Here is a 22,127-nt window from a genome sequence, read left to right on the forward strand (position 1 = left end):
AGGTTTTCAAAAGTCGTTGCCTAAAGTTAGATTCCTAAATCTGTATTTAGGTACCTAAATTAGTGATTTTCACAGGGGCTGTGTACCCAGCAATTCTCGTTAACTTCATTGGAAGCTATTGGGTCCTCAGCACACTTGGAAATTTCATCGCTTATAATTAGCTACCTACATATAGATTTAGGAGTAACTTTAGACACCCACTTATGAAAATCTTGGCCATAATTTAAAGTACAATGCTTATACAGAATGCTATAGTGAAGGCAAATAATTATAGTGAAAAGATTTAATATAAAAATATGGTTCTAAAAGCATACAATGCCTCTGGGAGGTATGGAGTGATTAAAATGGAAAATGTATGGTTATTCTGGATTGCTGTATCTGGCCTTTAAAAAGAAGTACACACACTCAAAACCAGCAGACCAGCAGTCTTTCCGTGTTGTGTTCTTACAGCATGTGCGTTTTTTTCATATTACAGTATAAGATGTTAGATTATACTCTTTGGTTACATCCATAGGAACGAACGTGATAAATGTGTGCATTTTGAAGATTTCTCAGTAGACCATATTCTTGGGTTTCAAAGCACTTTGTTAAAAAAGATCATTTTCATTATAGCTTGAATCTGGCCTGCTGATGTGTGTTAGCTGCCAGCTTTTAGTCCTGACAACAGACTTGACATATGGTATCAATGGACTCTTTGGCTATCACTGCTAGTTGTGCTGAATGTCTCCTGAGGCTTGTTAGTGAGTGGGTGTCTATGAGGCGGCTGAAGAGGCTCTATTTAGTCTTTGTATTTTTTGTATGATTGTGGCGGTTAGCGGTAACACCCTACATCTGTCGAGGAAGCTATTCCTGGGATCCTTTTGTTGTTGTCTGGATCTAAATATATCTATAATACCTGCTTTTGTGTACCTTCTTCCTGCTTAAAGAGCCAAATTTGCCTTCACTCAGGCTAAGGACCGCAAGATTTGGCTTATATTGAATGTACTAGACTTCATATTTTTGCAGAAGAGGGGAGCATACTTCAAAATCTGTGCATGGGGGCCCAAATCCCAATGATGTCAATGGGACTCTTTCCATTGACTTCAATAGGATCAAACTCCAAAGCTAACTTTGTCATTGTCTAAGCTAAGATTATCGGTGTCTTGTTCAGAATCTTGCAATGAATTATTTTCATGTAGTTGCATTAATGTTCCACATTTTATCAAATAACTTGCTTTACAAAGAAACTAACCTAGTATGGTATATCTAATATATTGTTAACCAGTAAATTAATTCATCAAATTTGTACTTTGCTGTGTATGTTAATGCCAGAATAAAAAGAGAATTTTGTTGTTTCAGGTGAGAGACCTTTCCATTGCTTATCTCCTGGTGGGATTAACATATCTCTATGTTGGACTGTTAATTTTTGCTGCATTTCCCTCTCCACCGTTGTCCAAAGAGTGCATTGAACAGGTAGAGAAAGACACTTGATTGCACTGTTTCCATCCCTGCCCTTCTAATTATTGTGTGTGTGTGTTAAAAACAAACCAACAAAAATCCATACTTGTTCCTCATCCACTAACTTCTGTCTATCTCTGTGTGACTGGCTCTTTGAGGAACAGTCCCTGCCCCAATGTGTGGAAAGTGACTAGCATGTTGTGAGCACTTTGACAAACAAATACTGATGATAGCATTGACTCACTAATCTGCCTGCCACTACTTCCATAGCCATGTAAGGAGAAACATGGTAAAACGGATATCTAACCGTTGTGACTGGGAGAACCAAAGTGTGCTCAAAAAGAAATGAAATCAAACTTGTGAGCTGGCTGGGTTTTATTAATGGGGGGGGGGGGAGCGCTACACTGGCTAATTTGTCTGAGGGCATATTGACTATGAGCTGAACAGTTCAGGCTTCCTTAGGCTCTGATCCTGCAAAGACTTATGTATGAATTTAAGTTTATGTGCAGTGACTAATCCCACTGAAGTCATTGGGGCTACTGACAGCTGCTAAAATGAAATACCTGCCTTAATCTGTCAGGATTGGTGGTTTAGACGGTAAAATATCTGGGGGCAGGAACCATCTTTCTGTTTACTGTATGTACAGTGCCTAGTACTGTGAGGGTTCCTGATTGGGGCCTCTGGGCACTAGTGCAATACACTGGCAGGAAGGCTCATACCTTCCACTCCCTCATCCATCCATTGGGCCACCCTGATCCCCTTGCCTCAGGCTGCTTCAAAAAGTGGTGGTCTTTTCATGAATCATTTCATGTAAGATTCTGTGCATGTCCTGGTGAGAATTTAGCAGTGGAGCACCACATGGAGGGAGGCTACTGACAGGCTATAGCCATATCCGGACTGAAGATAATGTTTAACCATGAAGCTCTTCTGTGAGCCATTTGAAAGAATTTCATGGGCTGAAGATCTATGATTAAATAATGGCTGTCAAACACTTCTTTCTTTTATTGTTAGTAATTCTACAATACAGTTATGGAACAGTTTGTACATTTAACAGATGTTTCAACTTGTCAAATCCATCCATTCCGTATTATCTGTATAGGATCCAGCTTGAATTATTACAAATAGGTCCCCAAAAAGGTGGCTTTGTCATGGAGCTGCAGTTTCTGAAAACAAATAAGGTTTTATGAATTTTCCCAGGGAGGAAGGATACTTTCACTTGCACCAAGACCTGTTTATGCACTTTATTGGGCAATTAGATGCCTGCTGGAATATCGTGATTCCTAAGGTAAAGGGACCTAGAGCCAATAAAATATTCTTAAGTGATATCAGTAGTTACAATTAATTCATGTAAATATGTGGATAATAGGAGTATTTGAAATCCTTTGCATATGAAGTCAGGGATGTGTGCTGTTTGGAAAAATAAATGTCATCTAGTGAGGGCAATACACAAATTAAATCACTGGCCTTTCATATTACAAACCTTAGGTTATATTTAGTTGTATACAAGCTGCACAAGAGAGAGTTCAATTTTATGTCTTTGATTTGAGAAGCACTATTCAAGCTTCCTTTCCCCCCCTCGCAACATGTTTTAGGAATCTAATACAACTGTTGTCAATCCTGCCTAATTAGCCTTTCTTATTTTAGAATTTTTTAGACAATTTTCCCAGCAATGACATCATGTCATTTGTTGCAAGATTGTTCCTGCTGTTCCAGATGATAACTGTGTACCCGTTGCTTGGCTATTTGGCACGAGTTCAGCTATTAGGACATGTCTTTGGCAATGTTTATCCAAGGTAAGGACTCTACCCTGTGTCAAGGGATTGACCTACAATGCTTCACTGGTTTCTTTTGTGCCAGATATTCTGCTAAGGTTATGGAGTTTGCAGTGAGGGAGATGTATGTGTTTCAAAAACTACCCCTGCAGTTTTGCAATGACATATTTGATGGCCAAGTTTGTGAAGGCTAAAGATTGGATGAACATGAAAAAATAAGCTATGCTCTTGCCTTCAGAAGTGAGCTCTGTAGGTCAGGGCAGTGACACATTTGTTGGGGCAGGCTGAGAAATCTTGCATTTCAGCTACCTGTTCTATGGACCCCTTAGGCTGAGGGAGGGGACTTTAGATGTAACGGGCTTGTGCCCACCCACCCCAGGAACTCAATAGGTGCCCCTCCAACAGAGTGGGCACTATCTGGGGTTCTCAGTTTGGTGTTCCCCTCTGACTCCTTGCTTTTGACCCTCATTCCCATCCCTGTGTTTTCATTTGTTGTCCCCTGTAGTTGCTTGAGCCCTGGGTTCAGTGGTTCCTCCCTTTAGACTGGGGGAAGTGCCTTTTAGATGTGGGCAGGTTTGCACACCACCCCACTGCCCCCTGGAACGCCGTAGGTGCCTGTTCTGTGGATAAACAGTCAAAACCAGAAGTCTGAAGCCAGAGGGGAGCAGAGATAGGAACAAAGGCAAGCACAGCTGCAAGCGTGGTATGCCTTGAACAGCCACTGAACTGCTGTGAGGGCCAGGCTTATGAACAGGACTGCTAAACCAGCAGCCAGCTGGGCTGTGGCCACTCTGACAGTGCTAAGGCAGTGCAGCTGGGCTCATTAGTTGCCTAGCAGCTAGGGTTGCCAATTTTGGTTGGACGTATTCCTGGAGATTTAATCACATGACGTAATCTTTTAATGAATCTTTAATTCCTGGAGACTCCAGGCCAATCCTGGAGGGTTGGCAACCCTACTAGCAGCACAGTTAGGGAGCAGACCAGCAGCTGTTTCTTCCCTGTGTCAATCAGGAACAGAGTTTAGACAAAGGATAAGCATCCCTCTCTGGGCAGAATTTTTTCTCATGTGTTGACTCCACAACTCAAATTGTTTGAAGGGGAACTTTTTGCCAGTTTACATTCCAGCAGATTCACTTAAACAAACCAATGCTAGTCAATTAGACAATTTAACAGTTATAGCTTACTTGACCCCATAAGGAAAGAAAGAGCTCCAGGAGTCTTACATAGGAAAGTCTGCTAACTCTTCATGGGGGAAGGAAGGGAATGCCTCATTGCTCTAAGGGTACGTCTATACTACCCACCGGATCAGCGGGTAGTGTTAGATGTATCGGGGATCGATTTATCGTGTCTTGTCTAGACAAGACAAATTGATCACCGAATCGACGCCTGTACTCCACCTCGGCAGGAGGAGTCAATGGGGGAGCCGCGGCGGTCGACTCTCCGCCGTGAGGACGGCCAGGTAAGTCGAGCTAAGATACTTTGACTTCAGCTACACAAATAGCGTAGCTGAAGTTGCGTATCTTAGTTCAAACCACCCCGCTAGTGTAGCCCAGGCCTCCGATCTAGCTCTCAGTTCACCTTTCACTAAGCATCTCACAGATGCTTCATGGAAAAACTTGATCTTTTGAAGAAAGAGTTCTCCTCCCTGCCATGTTCCAGTTCCTGGTAAATAAGTGAAGGCTCTCCACCAGGTATTGTTCTGCTAATGTGGGGAGTGTCCATCTCGAAAACATTATTTGAAATACATTAGTTCTCTGGCAGGTACCTTCAGAATTCATTGTGCTAGCATCTTTTTGCACATATTTGCCCCACTGCTTTTCTTAACAGGTAGTTGAAGGAGTTGAGTCAAAAGGGCAGATAATTTTCTCATGGTCTTCTCATTGCCAAGATATGTCCTGAGTTTGTAAATCACTAGCATAGGAATTGCCACACTGGGTCAGACCCAAAGTCCCTCTAGTCCACTATCTTGTTTGCGACAGTGGCCAGTACCAGATGCTTTAGAAGATCAAAAAATCTTGTAGTAGAACTATGGAAAAATTGGCCCATTGGTAGGAAGATGCTTCCTAATCACCATTATTTAATGGTTGGTTTATGCTCTGGGGCATGAGTGTTTTTATGTCCTATCTAATGTAACTATGAATGTTCTCTTTGCCTATCTAAATGGCTAATCCTCTTTTAATCTTGCTAAACTCTTGGGTTTCATGATATTTTGTAGCAGTGAGTTCCCCAGGTTAATTATGTGTTGTGGGTTAGATATAAAAAGGTATTTCATTCTGTGAGTTTTAAATTCGTTGCCTCTTGTATTGTGAGGATAAATAGGCTGATGCAAAGAAATCATTGAGCATCTCTGCAATGTCTTTCCTCCTTAATTGCTCCTTTTTCTGCCTGGTAGCCCAGCAGACCTGTCCGTTCTCTCACAGGCTTGCTGCTTCTGCTATAGTTAACTATTGAGTGCTAAGAGTTTAACTATATTGTAGCTCTCTATAGTACTCTACAGTTAAGGCTTGTTATTTGTATTTCTTTGATTTATTTGCTCTTCAAATTCCATTTTAGCTGTCCTAATATCCATCTTACATTTTACCTGCCATGTTTTATGTTCCTTTCAACTGGCGTCACTTAGGCTGCATTTCCAATTTGGAAGAATACCTCTTTGCCTTCAATGACCTCTCGAATTTTGCCATTTAATGATACTGGAGTTTTGTGTGGGTTTTATTTTTTTTTTTTCTTGCTTTCCTACTTCCCTTTTTGTTTAGTGATGTGCGTGCCCCTTGTGACTCAAGCATGGTGGGCTTAAGTAGCCACCATGCTGAGTGTAATGTTTTTAAATTCCTTTCTTTTCAGGCTTTTTAATCATTTTCTTCACTTTAAAAAAAAAAAAATCCTCTTCTCTACAGTTTGGTTTCAGTTTTTGGCATGATTCCTCTATGGATACTGAACTTAATTATATTGTAATCACTATTGCTTAGTTGCTCAACTGTAGTTACTGCTTCCATAAAAAGGTTATTTCTAGCTCAGGTTCCCCAACCTTCTTTTATAGTGTCAGACCTTCCCCCAGATCCTGGCAGTCTGAGCAACAAAATGGCAGATGAAATTCAATGTTGGTAAATGCAAAATAATGCACATTGGAACACATAATCCCAACTATACATGCAAATCAATAGGATCTAAATTAGCTGTTACCATTCAGGAAAGATCTTGGAGAACTATCCATGATGACTCTGAAGCATCCACTTAATGTGCAACGGCAGTCATGTTAGGAACCAGTAGGAATGGATAGATAACAAGACAGAAAACATCATCATGCCACTATTTAGATTCATGGTATGCCTCCACCTTGAATATTGCATGCAGTTCTGGTCACCCCATCTCAAAAAAGATGTATTAGAATTGGAAAAAGTACAGAGAATGGAACAAAAATGATTAGGGGTTTGGAACAGCTTCCATATGAGGAGAGATTTAAAAAGACTGTGGCTGTTCAGATTAGAAAAGAGATGAGGGGAGATGTGATAGAGGTTTATAAGATCATGAATGAGGTGGGGAAAGTGAATAGGGAAGTGTTCTTACCCCTTCACATAACACAAGAACCAGGGTCACCTAAAGAAATTAATAGGAGACAGGCTTAAAACAAACAAAAGGAAGTACTTTTTCACACAATGCACAGTCAACCTGTGGAACTTGTTGCCAGGGGTTGTTGTGAAGGCCAAAGGCATAAATAGGCTTAAAAAAAGAATTAGAGGAGTTCACGGAGGATAGGTCCATCAATAGCTATTAGCCAAGATGGTCAGGGATGCACCTCCATGCTCTGGGTGCCCCTAAGCCTCTGATTGTCAGAAGCTGGGACAGGATGATGGGATGGATCACTCAAAAATTGCCATGTTCTATTTGTTCTCAGAAGCATCTGAAGACAGGATACTGGGCTAGATGGATCATTGGTCTGACCCAGTATGGCCATTCCTATGTTCTTAGAGATTAACTCTCCAACATGAAACATCATTGAGACTTTATTAAGATCCCAATGCTCCTCTGTTTCCTGTTGCCGTTAGAATAAAGGGGCTAGAATTGCTGTTCTTTCAAAGTGCCACTCAATACAAGGATGCAGTTGGGGGTGGAACATAGAAAGCTTTCCGCCATCTTTGCTGCATCAAAATTGTGGGACCATCTGGGGGCCTGCCTTGCTTCCAGTGTAAATTAGAACTCTCCTGAGGCTACTCTAATTTATGCTTGGCCGCAACATCTTTTAAGGGGGCTGTTCTGGCAACTGAATATAGCTAGTGGGCCACACACCCATCTAATCCTCCAGGCTTCCTCTACTATTTTCTCTATGGTGGAGGCTATGAGGGGGAGTGGTACAGCCCCCGAGTCAACTATGTCCCACCAAGGGAATTCCCCAGTAGGCTGGCTATGGGTTAAGGGACTGATCCAGAATCCGATTTAAGGTCTCTGAAATCTTATAAATGTAGTCTCAGTAAAATCCTAGACTTTTCCAGAGAGGATAGCACCATAAAGACTCTGTTTTTGCAGTGATTATGGTGATTAGGGTTGTTAAGCATCCAGTTTTCGACCAAAACACCTGGTTGGAAAAAGACCCTGGTGGCTCCGGTCAGCACAGCTGCCCAAGCCACTAAAAATGGCTGCAGCGGCCGGCTCCACATGGCTCCTGGAAGCGGCCGGCCGTTTCCTCTGGCTCCTAGGTGTAGGGGTGGCCAGGGGGGCTCCACACGCTGCCCCTCCCCGTGGTGCAGGAACTGCCCTGAGCACTGGCTCCGCAGCTCCCATTGGCTGGGAACCATGGCCAATGGAAGCTGCGGGGACAGAGCCTGTGGGCAGGGGCAGTGCACACAGCCCACTGACTACCCCTCCACCTAGGAGCCAGAAGGACATGCCAACTGCTTCCAGGAGCCGCCTGAGTTAAGCACCAACCGGAGCCCGCATCCCGAACCCCCTCCTGTACCCTAACCTCCTGCCCCAGCCCTGAGTCCTGTCCCGCACCCAAACTCCCTCCCAGAGCCCACACTCTGAACCCTTCTGCTCCAGCCTGGAGCCCCTCCTGCACCCCAAACTCCTTATCCCTGGCCCCACCCCAGGGCCCACACCCCTACCGCCTGCCCCAGTCTGTTGAAAATGAACAAGGGTGGGGGAAAGCGAGTGATGTAGACATGGGGAATGGAGTGAGTAGGGGACTGGACTTGGGGAAGGGGCAGGGAAAGGGTATTTGGTTTTCTGCAATCAGAAAGTTGGCAACCCTAATGGTGATCATTCAGGGGTTCACCATATGACATCACCCCTTTAGTCAGATTATACCTGAACGGATTGTACCTACCATAATGTTGAAAGTTCTGTGTAATAACCATCCTCTTGTACAATGTCTCCTGGCCCTCACTGTACTCCCCCTCCAAGAAAACTTCCTAACCTTTGAGGGCCTTTTTTTAGCAGCTGTTGTGACTGATCCTGGTGTGCTTGAGGTAGCAGCCCTGCCTTACAGACCTCCTTTCTTAGTTATTTGTAAGGATAACTTTGTTATAGGGATTTTGTGTTCATTTGTTTGCACATGTCCTCCTGAAATACATCAAAACTAGGAAATTGTTGTCCTTCCATGTGCTATTCTCCCTAGAGTGAGGATGAGGTATCTCGATAGCCTGGAGGTCGGATGGGCTGTTAATTTGTACTTAAACAGAAGAAGGGACTTGCAGGTTAGAAACAGCAATTGCCATATCAGATCAGACTAGTAGTCCATCTGGTTCAGTAACCCTGGCCAATAACCAATATCTCAGAGGAAGGGGCAAGTGGGGATATAAGAGATAATCTGCCTGTAGGGAAAGTTTCTTGCCCTGAAGCTGGAGGGTTTATATCTTTCATTGTAGCTGTTGTTTAATCCTAGCAAATATGACTGCTCAGCTCCTGGCTTCAATGATCTCTTGTGGCAGTGAGTTTCACAGGCTAATTGCATGTTTCCTTTTATTAGCTTTAAATTTGCTGCCTTTCTATCTAATTGAATGTCCCCTTGTTCTTGTATTAGGAAAAGGTAAACAGCAGTGTGCAGTGTACCTTCTGAATGCCATCACCAGCATTGCCAGCTCTTGCGATTTTTCTCTCAAGTCTCACAATATCTGGTGTTTTCTTTGGTCCTGCATGTAACCAAGAAATCACTGGGAATCAGTGAGGTCATAGAGAGCCAGAACAGCTCAAAAAGATATGTCACCAAGACAAAAGTAAAGACATGACAGCAGAAGAAACAGTCCAAATCTAGAGGTACAAGATTAGTATATGGGGTAAGATATCACGGCAAATAAAACCATCTGAATGTAATATCCATTAATGGTGTTGGGATAGAGTTAAATGAAAACTGGGCTGTATAGCACCCAGGGTATTTTAGGGCATATCTATGCTGCCGTGTAGCCCAGACTATGGGGTGTGAGTAGCTGTGTGCACCAAAGTGCTGAACTGAAACTCCCCCGTGAGAACACTGCAGGCACGCACTTCAGGGTCCCCAGTTCACACTAATGTAGTCTTCTTCAAACAGGACTACATTAGTGTGAACTAGAGACTTACACTTCGTGCCTGCAGTATCCCCACAAGGGATTTAACTGCAACACTTTGGTACACACAGCTATTTGCACCCCCATAGCCCAAACTGTGGGGCAATGTAGACATATCCTGGGTTCTGTACAGCCCAGTTTACATTTAACTCTATCCCTTTATCATTATAACCACATGGATATAAAATTAATTATTTAGTGTAATGTCTTAGCCCATATACTATTTGCCCAAATTAGAAAATGAAGATATGATGGATGTCTAGTGGGAGACTTCTAGGCCCTAACATTGAGATTCATATTTTGCTACTCATGGGTCTTGCGCCAGATTGATCTGATTTCTGTTTATTGGCTAATTTGGTTAAAAAAGGTAGTCTGGGAGGTATAACTGGATCTGATCATTCCCCTGCATATATTAAAGACTGGGACTCAGTGGAAAAACAAAGGGCCTGGTGGTTGAATAGAGCTTTGTTATATGACCCCCTTAAAATTCAAGACCTGGAAGAAAATGTCCAGAAATATATAGAAGAAAACAATAAGGATGGAATCAGTAAGTGCTCACTGGGATGCTAGAAAGACAGTAATGAGGGGGACTCATAACTAAAGCATCATACCTCAAAAATATGAGAGTCTGGTAGAAGAGTTCAGTTAAAGAACTGTCAGATTTGGAAGGTAGACATAAATCTACAGGATCTAAAAGAGTATACAAGAAAACAATTTGAGATGAGGAAAAATTAACCGGTTACAAACAGGTAAGGCTCGGCAAACAGTTAGATGTATTAAACAAAAATATTGGCAATGGGCAATAAAGCTGATAGGCTTTTAGCCAGAAAGTTTAAAAAGAAACCGGATAAATCGGCTATCCTTCTGATTAGAAATAAAACGGGAGATTTAGTAACTGACATCATACAGATCTCTGAAATGTTTAACTTTTTCCATACTTTGTACACTTCAGAACAGCCAAATTCTGAACTCCTAAATAGATATTTGAGAAATGTGAAACTACCTCAGCTCTGAGCCTAATGTGGCAGCTCTTGACAGGCAGATTCTGCACAGGAAGTTGAAGATGTATTTAAGAACTTAAAATCCAATAAAGCTCCAAGTCCCAAGGGGTTTTCTGGGAAGCATTACAAAGCTCTAAAGCAAGTGTTGGCCCTATTTTAACTGGGTTATTTAATGGCATGTTGCAGGGGAATGAGATTCCAGATTCATGGAAAGAGGCAGAAATTGTGGTCATTACTAAAGAAGGAAAAGATCTTTCCAATCGTGCATCATACAGACCTATTTCATGTGGATGCTAATATTTATGTCAAGGTGCTAGCAAACAGATTGTCATTTTGCCCAAATGTATTCACCCAGACCAATCTGAATTCATTGCTGGCAGGCACCTATCTGATATATCAAACTCTGAATTTGATCCATAATGTTAATTATCATCATTCTTCCTGTATGCTGCTTTCACTCAACACTGAGAATGACTTTGACAGGCTGGAATCGGGAGTACCTCAGCCAGATTTTTAGCAAAGTTTGGTTTTGAAAATCAGTTTTATAAGGGCATATCAGCCCTATGTATTCATCCTTGAGCATCTTCTTTGGTTAATGTTCATCAATCCCCCTCCTTTTACTTTTATCCAGAAGCACAGGGTTGCCAGTTTGTTTGCTTTGGCTATGGAGCCATTTGCCATCAATGTGAGAAATAGCCCCTTGATAAACATCTCGTTTAGAACACAAAATAGCTTTGTTTGCTGACAATGTCCTGTTATATTTGCAGGATCCAGAAACCTCGTTAAAAATGATAGAACAATTGACTTTAGAATTTGGGCAGGTATCAGGCTTCAAAATAAACGACAATAAATCTGAAATTCTGGGAATTAATGTTCCTGAAAGGATCAAAACCAACTGCTGTCAGTTATATAAATTTAAATGGGTAAGGGAATCTTTACAATATTTTAGGAATAAATATTTTAAAGGAAATTACCCTCCTATGAGGAATAAAATAGCAAAACAAATAGAAAATTTCTTGGCTAGATAGAGTGTGAGGACATTCATCTTTACCGAGGCTAAAGGTGTTACTGTGGGTGCCATTTATTAGCAAACTCTTGGTTCCCAGCAAAAAGTTGCTAATAACGGGGTTGCCAATAAACAAAACACTGGTTTGCAGGGCAGCAGCCAGGGAAGTAAATGCTGGGACACCCGGCTATGGTGCTAGGGCAGAGCACAGCCTGGAGAATGCAGGGAGAGGTACCATGCAGGCCCACCGCATCCCCACTCTCCCTGAAGAGCCCTGGCATCCAGGTTGCAGCCTCCTTCCCTTCTGCTGCCTTGCTCACACCCTCCTGTCCCAGCCCACATCGCTGGGACTCCAGTAGGGACTCCCTTGCTGGGCAAGGGTGCAGGCCCTTTACCTCCTGTGCAGATAGTGGGACCCCGGCTGCAGGCTTTGCAAGGTTGCAGCTAGGAAAGGAAGTGCTGAGCCCAGACCCCTGTGCCAGGGCAGGACACAGCCCGAGAGCACAGGGAGAGGTATCGGGAAGCCCCATGTGCTTCCTTCCTTGGCTACAACCCCGCAAACCTGCCTGTGGTAGAGCCTTTCTTCCCAAGACAGTTGTTAATAAGTGGTTTGCATATTGCCACTATCCAAATCCCATTAACATTGAATTGAGTGTTGCTATTAACCAAAAGTTGTTAATACTGGGAGTGCTGTTAACTGGCATCCACTGTATTTTTTGTTTTGTTTCACTGCATCCCTGTTTTATCCCTGACATTAAAAACCTGGCAGGATGCACTATTAAAACCATATGTAAACATAGAAGACAAAGGGTGAGTTATAAGTTCTGTGTACGCCTACAGAGTAAGGTGAACTAGCGATCCCTAATTTGTAATACATAATAAAAAAAAATCAATTAAAACGTCATCAATTGGGTTAACAATAGACCATCCAAACACTAGGTAAAACTTGAACAAGACTGGAGCCTAGATATAGCTATTCATAGTAATTGTGAGATTAAAAAGAAATTTAGATCATCAAAAATAAAAAATCACCCATTCGTCCAGACCACCTTAGCAGCTTTGGACCAATTTTTAAAATTCCTGTCACCGAGGCCCTTTCCCTTAGCTACTTCCATTAAAAATCAGGAATTTATCCTTAGGAAGTATATGATTATTTGTTGTGGGTAAGAGCTGAGATTAGTGAATTGGGAACAGCACTTCCTGGGTTCTGATCTGAAATCCTACCAATAGTTATGTGATAATGTAAAGGTCCCGTATTTTCAATATTTATCAATCAAACACTTTATTGTGAAATCTGGATATGAGATGGTTCTAACTGGGCCTTTAACAACATTTCAGGAATTATTCCAGGAAGAAGCTGGAACAAAAGGTTTAATTTCTAAGATACATACAATTTAGAATGAAAAATCTGTTAATAAAACAACCCAGATGGAAAAAGATGGGAGGGGGATTTGGACAAATAAATTGATCTGGATAAGTGCATCTCTTAAGATGGGAAAGGGGATATGTGCAGCTCATAAAGAACGTTTTTATAAATTACTGCATATATAGCATTTGACTCTAATTAATATTGTCCATTTTTTTGCTATTAGGGAGGTGCTCTGTTGGAGAGGCTGCAGGGAAAAGGGAACGTATTTGTACACATGTTGGTTGTGTTCAAGAATTAGATGGTTTGGGAAGGAAATTATTAAGAGTCATCTTATGACAAAATGCTGGCTTCCTAGAGATCCTCTGGCTTGCTTGCTTAATGCTCCAGTAAAGGATCTCCATTTAAATAGAATGACAAATTTTTTATTGTTCGCCATAAGACTCTCTATATTGCACATTACTTGAAATACACAACCCCTCCTCCTGTGGAATTGTGGTAGTAAAATATGGACTGTCATTGTAATGGAAAAGCTTACACACCAAGTATGTACACAAGAGAAATGCTTTTTAAAAAAAAAAAAAAAGGATCGGTATTTAGAAATTTAGACACCCTTTCTAGTATATTCAGAGGAGGAGGGTTTCCCAGCCAGCAAGCCATCATCTTTAGCCAGGTTCTCTGAATACTAACTCGATGATGAATAAGTAATAGATGATGTAGTATGTACATGTGTTGTTGGAACTTTGCCTTCATATAAAGTTTCAAATATTCAGTGTTTTTCTTAAAGCCCCATCTGGTATTTCTCCAACGGACAACTTCAATCTAATGCCCACCCTTTCTTGTACTATTAAAATGCTAGCTGTGTAATTAAGGGTGCTGTCTATCTTAGTTTATTCTTTTATGGTTAGAAGTTACCCATTCTTCCCCATAGCTTTTATAAGATCCCTTTATTTCATGAATTTTATTAATTTAACTTCCTACCTTGTAAATTAGCACTTAACATTTCAGTCCTTAAATTGGTCACTCATGCCAGTTCAAGTGCGACATAGATAGAAGCTCATCTATTTAGAGACTGACCTTTTCCATCAGAGAAATATTTTTGATGGGTAAGAAAAAATGGTGACTTCAGTCAAAATGAAATAAACACAACAGAAGAGTAGGTAAACAAAAGCCATAAGTATTTGTGTCTTTACTGAGTTTGATATTTTTCATTCCCAGATGAACATCCGTGTAGCTAACGTATCCCAACATTTTCTAAGTCAGATCTTTCCTAGGGTGACCAGATGGGATGAAGAAAATATCGGGACACATGGCGGGGGGGGAGTCCCGCCGGCGGAGCAACCAAAAAAAAAAAAAGCGGAGTCCCACCGGCAGAGCAAGGAGGTCGGGGGGGCGGGAAAAGCAGAGTCCAGCCAGCAGAGCAAGGGAAGGAGGGGAGGGAAAAAAAAAAAAAAAAAAAGCGGAGTCCCGCCGGCGGAAAAAACACAACAAAAACAGGAGTGCGAAATATCAGGACAAATTGCGTCACGACCAAACATCAGTTGGGATGTGGGACAAACGCCTAAAAATCGGAACAGTCCTGATTTTATCGGGACATCTGGTCACCCTAGATCTTTCCTGATATTTAGAAGTAAAAATTTTTACAGGCCCTAAAGGCAGGTGGCATTTAGGTATCTGAGTCCAGAGTCCATGCACAGCCCTTTCACTAGTATCTAAACAACATTAATGCTTTTTGTGCATTAGAAGGTTCATTCAGAAAGCAAAACCTGTTCAAGTTTACTCACTAAACACAAAACATAAGAGTAGAAAATACATTGTTTATCCAAAAAAGCAGTCTAATGTAAATTGTAGGTCATGCATTAAATGAAGTTCAGAAACCTAAACATTTGTCTTATCCATCAATCAAAATGTGACAAGTAATGTATTAAGATTTGTTTTTATGTATTCTATATAATGCTTTCCATTCTGTGATGCATCTTTCTCTGGTATCCGTTAGTCCACTCATATAGGTCAGTTCATTCTCTGGATCCAGGCACTTCTTTCATGTGGGAATACAATTATACAGTATTGTTTCTTTGTCTTTGGATGTTTCAGATGGATTTTCATATGCTAGAGTATTAAGTATGTTGTTTTAAGAAGAAATGCCAAATTATACATAATCTCTGGTGAATAATTATTTGAGTCCAAACATTTGAGTCTGTTTAGAATCTGCCACTTAACATCTACAGAATATTGCATGTTAACTATAAAATTAATTAGCTCTAGTATGATGAGTCATACTAGTAGAAACACTCCTACTGGATGTACATTTAAATTGTAATACAATAACTGAAAGATGTTCTAGTGGTATTATGCATATATTAACTGTTTTTCCTCCCCCCCCCCCCTCTAGTATTTTCCATGTGTTGGTTCTAAACGTAGCAATTGTAGGACTTGGAGTGACAATGGCCATATTCTATCCAAATATAGGAGGTATCATAAGGTAGGTACTCTCTGTACTCTGAACTAGCCCTGAATGTTAATGAAATAGTTTTGGTGTCAGACAAATTCTTAGAGATCAATCTGTCTTTATTATTGTTTATAATAAATATACAAAAAATTAGAGTGATGTCAACCTCTGATATATAGAGCTCTGTTTAATCTTAGTTCTTGGAAAGGGACATTCAGAGGGTTGAGATGATTGCCAGACAGATGTGAATTGGGAATAAGTTTCCTTCAGATCTCATCCAGGGTCCCCATAACTTACCTGCTTATTCTGAATCAGATGCATCATTTTTCAGCATAAAGTCACTAAGTTACTGTATGGCCCTATTTGTATGTTACCACCAATGGTTTCTGTGGAGGCATATAGTTTTTTGTTGTGGTGGTGGTGGTCGTTAATCTTTAAAGACCGTCTCTTTTTAAATCAATTTAAAAATTGTGATTAAAAACAGCGAAAATGAATAAATAAAAAATCAGAGACAAAAGGAAGGCCAAAATAAAAATCTCACTTCTGACTGATTTTTATTTAAACCTACTGTTGTTGCAATTAACTCCTGTGATTTCTGTAATTGAGAGAGCATGAGAAAATATATTGTCAATTTTTTTCCAGAGGGTTTACTTTCTGCATTTGGAAATACTTTGGGAATAGTCCGTTTCCCCTGTTGTTAGTCTGGGTTTTTACACAGCAACCAGGAAAGGAAGGCATTAAAAAACCAGGAATATGTGATTATAAAACTACAGCAATTGGTATTGGGGCCAGTGTAGTCACTGTAGCTACTCTTCACTCATTTTCTGAAACTGGCAAACTCTCTTTTAAATCCTTTTCTTTTTTTTATTTTTATAATCTCTAATTTATTTTTAGGGAAAACGTCTATCCTCTGATAATAGAACTAGTCAGATTAGTCACGGAACGTAAATTACATGGTGTGTTCAGCATGTTTTTCTGTTTGCGAATTGATCCTGATTTTTGCTAATGTGTTCATTACTGATAGTTGCCAAACAGTTTGGACAAACCATCTTCAGCCTGTGGGTGGTTCATGAACTGTATAGTTCAACTATTTGCTATTCTTGGGCATGCGATTGGTCACCTAAGTAATATGTTGTTTCTGCTCTCTGGTTGGACAACTGAAACTTGTAGAATAGGAAAAAATGCCTGTGAATAATGAATACTTGGTAGCACCAGGGCTTTGATAGCTATCAAAGATCCAGACTGGCATTGGGAGAGGGTAGTGATAGGGCTTTGATAGATAGCAAAGAGTCAGGCTGGGAGTCCTCACTGGAAGGAGGAGTAGGAAAGGGTTTCAATAGCAATAGGTTGGTCCTTCCTGGTGCTGGTTTCACTTCATGTTCTTGCAATACCAGAGAAATGCTTTTTAGGAGCTCATACACATTTTGTTTAAGCCCCTGGGATGTTACCAGATTTATATATTTGATAATTAATTGAAAAAGTAACAAAAGATATTGTCTGGCCTTGTTCTGACATATATGTAAACAGATTCCTCAACCGAAAGCAAAATATATCAATATCAAAGTTAGGAAGTCTGTCTCCAAAAGCATCTGGCTCATTTGACAGTAGGATTACTCTGGGAGGAAATGCTTTATCAAATAATTAAATGCCATTGGAGGAGGAGGAGGCAGATAATGAGGAAAAGAAAACAATGTTTTTTTGGCTGTGACAGCAAATAATCATTATTCAACAAGACTGTTTTAGGAAAAACCCCAAGGAACAAGAGTTAACACAAAGCACTTTTAATTCTTTTGCAGATATTCTGGAGCAACATGTGGTCTGGCCTTTGTATTTGTGTATCCATCCCTCATCTACATGATCTCCTTGCGTCCGTCAGGGCAGCTGACGTGGTCAGTGCTCATCGTTCACATCTTTATAATCATCCTAGGACTGGCTAATCTGATCGCACAGTTCTTGCTGTGAAAGCGCTCATGCTGGCTTTCACAAGTAGTATTTTGAGATTTGACAACAGACTTTAGCAACTCTATCGTAAAAGCTGAGAACCTCCTGTCTGTCAATTTCTTCCTGAGAAAATCTGCTCCTTTGAAAGCAAAGGACAACTGTGTCTTAGTAACAGTTTTCAGGGGTTTGTAGGGAAACACATCTTTGGAAATGTTACATCACAACAGATAAAGTGGGCCAAATTTGTAAATGGCCCAACTCCACTGACTTCATTGAAAGTACATCAGGGATGATTTTGGCCAAAATGTTTTTATTTTGTAGAGAAATATTTCCATGTGGATAAAACATGCCACCCTTCACTTTTTAGAAGTAGTTACTTTTCAGCTTTATGCTACAGAATTCTTTTCTTCCTGCCCTTATTAGCAAACAAACCCTCGCAATATTCTACAGTGACAGTTGCACTAATTTTCCTATGCTGTTTGGGACTGTTAATGACAAAAGGGTTGTATTTGTAAAGCTAATTTATAGCCAATCAGATGACAGCACACTTGTTAATATAATTTTGTGTAACCTTTTAAAATATATATATGCAAGAAACCTCAGCTATGGAAACAGCATAAGAAATCAATACCATTTCTACCTGCAACCGGGATACTGCTTGCACACTATCTGGCTTTCAAGAATAGGTCAAGTAATGAGGGGTGTCTGAAGTTACAGAGCAAGTTGGTGGTTCAACTAGAAGTTGGACCAGGAGCCTCCTCATTCCAAGTCCTATAACTGTTACCATTAGAATAGATGTGTTGTGTATTTTCGTGGGCAGGTGTACGTCATATATGTACGTTGGATGCAAATGTGCAGAGCATTCCTGTATGTCCCGTGTAGTTCTTGTGCCCCTGCAGGATTTCAGACTGTGAAAATTCCTTGCTGTAGGAAAACTGATTTTTTTCAAACATCCATTCTATACATGTTATATGACAGTATAGTCAGAGAGGTGCAATACAGGCAAACCGACAAAAATAACAAATTAAGATTTGTGTGAAAATTTAAAAATCGTGTTTCAATGTAGCTGCTTAATATTCAGTATTAAAATGTACTATAATCTAATGTACAAAATACACATGCTATATATTTTATGCAGTATGGTGCAGTTTCAGAATCACTAGTGCAAAATTGCAAATGCATCATCTGTATATGCAATCACCATGCACAACTGTGCCTGCAGATGCTCAGCTAGATGACTAACTGGTCACATGTACTTGGAATTACTGTGACTGCACAGTTTCACGTGTGCAACTCTGAAAATCTGAGTCTGTCAATGTGCAGTGAGTAATAACAAGGCACTACCTTGTAGGGATGCCCTTAGGACTTTATGGAAGTATGCATATAATTGGAAATGCACACCACAAAGACTGAGATTATCAAGTCCACAAGGGTCCATTTCTGCTCCCATTGAAGTCTGTGGCAAAACTCCTATTGTCTTCACTAGGAGGAAGTTCTGGATGAGTAATCTCCGTTTTGGTGGGAGAAGTGTCTCTGAAAAGCTGTTGCTCCATAGCCAGTATCTGTTAAATACCACATCATGCAGGCGTAATGCTGGTTTCTGAGTGATGGAACATTAACTTCTCTGAGAAAGCATCTAATGGAATCACAATCACACCTGCTGCACACAAGTGTGAATGCACATATTCAGAGAGGGAATTGTTGGTGTGATGTTTCTATATCAGACCATCATAGCGCTCCATCAGCCTGATGATGGAATTAAATGTCAGATTTCATCGCCTCTTGCCAAAATGAAAAATGAATTTAGAGGTGCTTTTGGTTAGAAGTATCAGTGTGTGGAAGATTGGTGAGGAAATAGGAGTCTGAGTTGGTGGAAGAGAACTTGGAGACTTTACAGTCTCCGGGTCAGGTTTGGGCCCATTGTGGAACCTGCCCAAAACTGGATAGACAATCAATGCTATGCAAATAGTATTATTGTGCACTCTTATTGTGAGGGCAGAGTATGCCCCAGCTCCCCACATCTCCCTGCACATATTATTCTTGTCAGATGGGCACATGCATATGCACACATCCGACCCAGAACATTTTGTTGTGACTCTTGTTGCAGGGTGGCTGGGGAATGTTTTCTTTGCAGGTTTTGGGGGAAGCTGAATGCTTTCACTCTGCCCAGAGCTTTCCTGTCATATGCCTATGCGTACCTAGTAGCCAGATTTTGGGGCTGTAATAAAAATTTGACAGGTGTAAATTGAGTGAAATGGTCTTCTGAGAAACTGAATTCTAGAATAATTAAAGGGAGAAAAGTTGAATAATGTTTCAATAATAATGATGTGGGGGATTGAGAGAAGCTGAAAACTGGGAAAAGAATTTAATTGGGGGTAAGATTTTTGTTCTTTTATCTGAAAGTAGAATGGAAGGCATAGTCTAGAATAACTTTATTGTATTTCTCTAATAAATAACAGATCTTTAGAGGTGATCAAGGTCATATTAATATCATGGCCAGAGGTCCTTGCTTAATATGCAAGAAATATAAGAAAGAGTAGGTCAGGAGGAGTTACTGTGGAGTGAAAAAACTGCTTCAAAGCAGCTACTTTTTCTTTTTGCCTTGCACAACTCTTTGTGCCTTTCAAGCAGGACTGCTGTGTACATGTACCAGAGAGAAATGCTTGCCCCATGCTTGTCATTCTCCTATGTGCCCTTATCTTTGGTATTTCTTAGTTCTCTGCAGCATATTGTACCCACCCTTTTCTCATGGCCTCACGGTGATCTTGATCCTGTAGTATTTTATGCAATCAGCCAGGGTGTTTGCCAACAGGATTGTCTGCATGTTTACTGCAATATTGGGCCCAGTCCATCATCTTAGAGCATCTGCACTAGCAGCGTTACAGCAGTGCAGCAGCATTGGTGCAGCTGCACCCCTGTAAGCTCTGTGGTGTAGCCAGGGCCGGCTCCAGGCACCAGCACAGCAAGCAGGTGCTTGGTGTGGCCAACAGAGAGGGGCGGCCCATCCAGCTCTTCAGCGGCAATTCGGTGGCAAGTCCCTCACTCCCTCTCGGAGGGAAGGACCTGCCGCCGAAGTGCCGCAGATCACAATCGTGGCTGCTTTTTTTGGCTGGGGCAAAAACCCTGGAGCCTACCCTGGGTGTAGCCTTAGCCTAGATATTTGAGGACTTCTCATCTAAAAGGACACAGACTGATGCGGCAAGATGCCTCCTGCTAGGTACTGAGAGCCCTTTTAACTGTTGTTGAAGTTAATTGCAGTTGCAGATGCTCATTGCCTCTCAGGCTTAGGATGCTAGTGGGCCATGTTCAAAGCTGGTGTATATGTGGACTTCAGTGTTTAATGGTGTTGGAGCAGGTCTGAATTTGACCCAGTGGGTGAGATCCTGGCTCCGTTGAAGTCAATAGCAAAACTCTCATTGACTTCAATATGGCCAGGATTTCACCCAGTGTGATTTACTTTTTTTGAAGAATATTGGTGTTTTTAAACACTTCCAGTATAGACGGTTCTTTCTGCAATTATTAAAAAACCCTATTTAAATTGGTTTGATTCTGTACAAGTTATGATAAGCAAGTTAAAGCAATTATTTCTACTATATTGAGGGTACGTTATCAGAAAAAGGGAAATAGCATAATGAAATATATTTAAAGGTGAACATACCACCTTGTTTTCTTGCTTTAGCAGTTCTTGGGGAAACCAAATGATTGCTTCAAGTATATACTTTCAAACATAGCTCCAGATTTTTAAATCTAGAGACCTCCCATTTAAAAGGAAACTGTCTGGGATGTCAGGTACATGCTACAGCTGATTTTGCTGTTGTGTACAAAAAGATGGGAGTTGGGGTAGGCCTTACAAAAATTGATGACCCTGACATAGATATGGGCTCTTCACTGTATCTGTTTTTCCCAAGAATTAGCAAAATGCCTGTAATCTTTTGACTGAGACGTCTAGTAACTTGGCTCATAAGCAATATTTAAATGTTACCATTCAACAAAAAACTCCTGAAAGAGATGGGAGTCCGTGGCAGGCATCTATCTGCATCTCTAGTCTATTTCTTGTTCTACCTAAGTATTAAAAAAAGCCCAGTGGCCTAAGATGGGTTGTTAGTAACTGGTAACTGATTGTATAGTGCATTTAAAAACAAAGCCCAGCTTAGGTCTGTATTGCAAAGACTTTGTTTATTTCAATTCCTTTTGCTGAGCAGTTTAATTATTTGGGCCCTAATGATATCAATAGGCATTATAAGTTCATTTTAGTACTAAATGAAAGTGGTGATTTTAAATATCTTCTAGCAGTGCCTCCACCTAAAATATAGAAAATAGAAACCAAAGCCTAATTTTTAGAACATTCTGAAAGTTTGATTCTCAGAAGTGCCTAAGTGACTTAGAAGCACAAGTTTCCCTGAAAGTCAATGGGGCTTTTGAAAATCTCACTTGGACCCCACCCCTTTTTTTTTTTTTTTTTTGGCCACTGTTTAAACACAGCTTAAATGACTAGTATCATGTACAAAGTTAGACAAACAATGGATTGTTATACTTGTCTGTGTTCCAGAGTGAAACTAATTTCCCCCACACATGCACACACTTAATACTAGTGTTGACCCATTTTGGAATTTACTGTA

At 40.8% G+C, this 22,127-nt stretch overlaps 1 protein-coding gene across 3 annotated transcripts in view; it reads left to right on the plus strand.

Annotated features, from left to right (window-relative positions):
• SLC38A9 (solute carrier family 38 member 9) overlaps positions 1 to 20,609 on the plus strand; it is a 72,176-nt gene extending 51,567 nt beyond the window's left edge. For all 3 annotated transcript variants that reach the window (XM_054032990.1, XM_054032989.1, XM_054032991.1), the window contains 4 exons: positions 1,339 to 1,452; positions 3,082 to 3,230; positions 15,511 to 15,600; positions 17,364 to 20,609. In XM_054032990.1, the coding sequence (XP_053888965.1) occupies positions 1,339 to 1,452; positions 3,082 to 3,230; positions 15,511 to 15,600; positions 17,364 to 17,529 (519 nt within the window). In that variant the 3' untranslated portion in view covers positions 17,530 to 20,609. The remainder of the gene's footprint in view (positions 1 to 1,338; positions 1,453 to 3,081; positions 3,231 to 15,510; positions 15,601 to 17,363) is intronic.
• The last annotated feature ends 1,518 nt before the right edge of the window (positions 20,610 to 22,127 follow it).

This window comes from Malaclemys terrapin, chromosome 6, assembly GCF_027887155.1.
Source record: "Malaclemys terrapin pileata isolate rMalTer1 chromosome 6, rMalTer1.hap1, whole genome shotgun sequence".
Lineage (NCBI taxonomy): Eukaryota > Metazoa > Chordata > Testudines > Emydidae > Malaclemys > Malaclemys terrapin.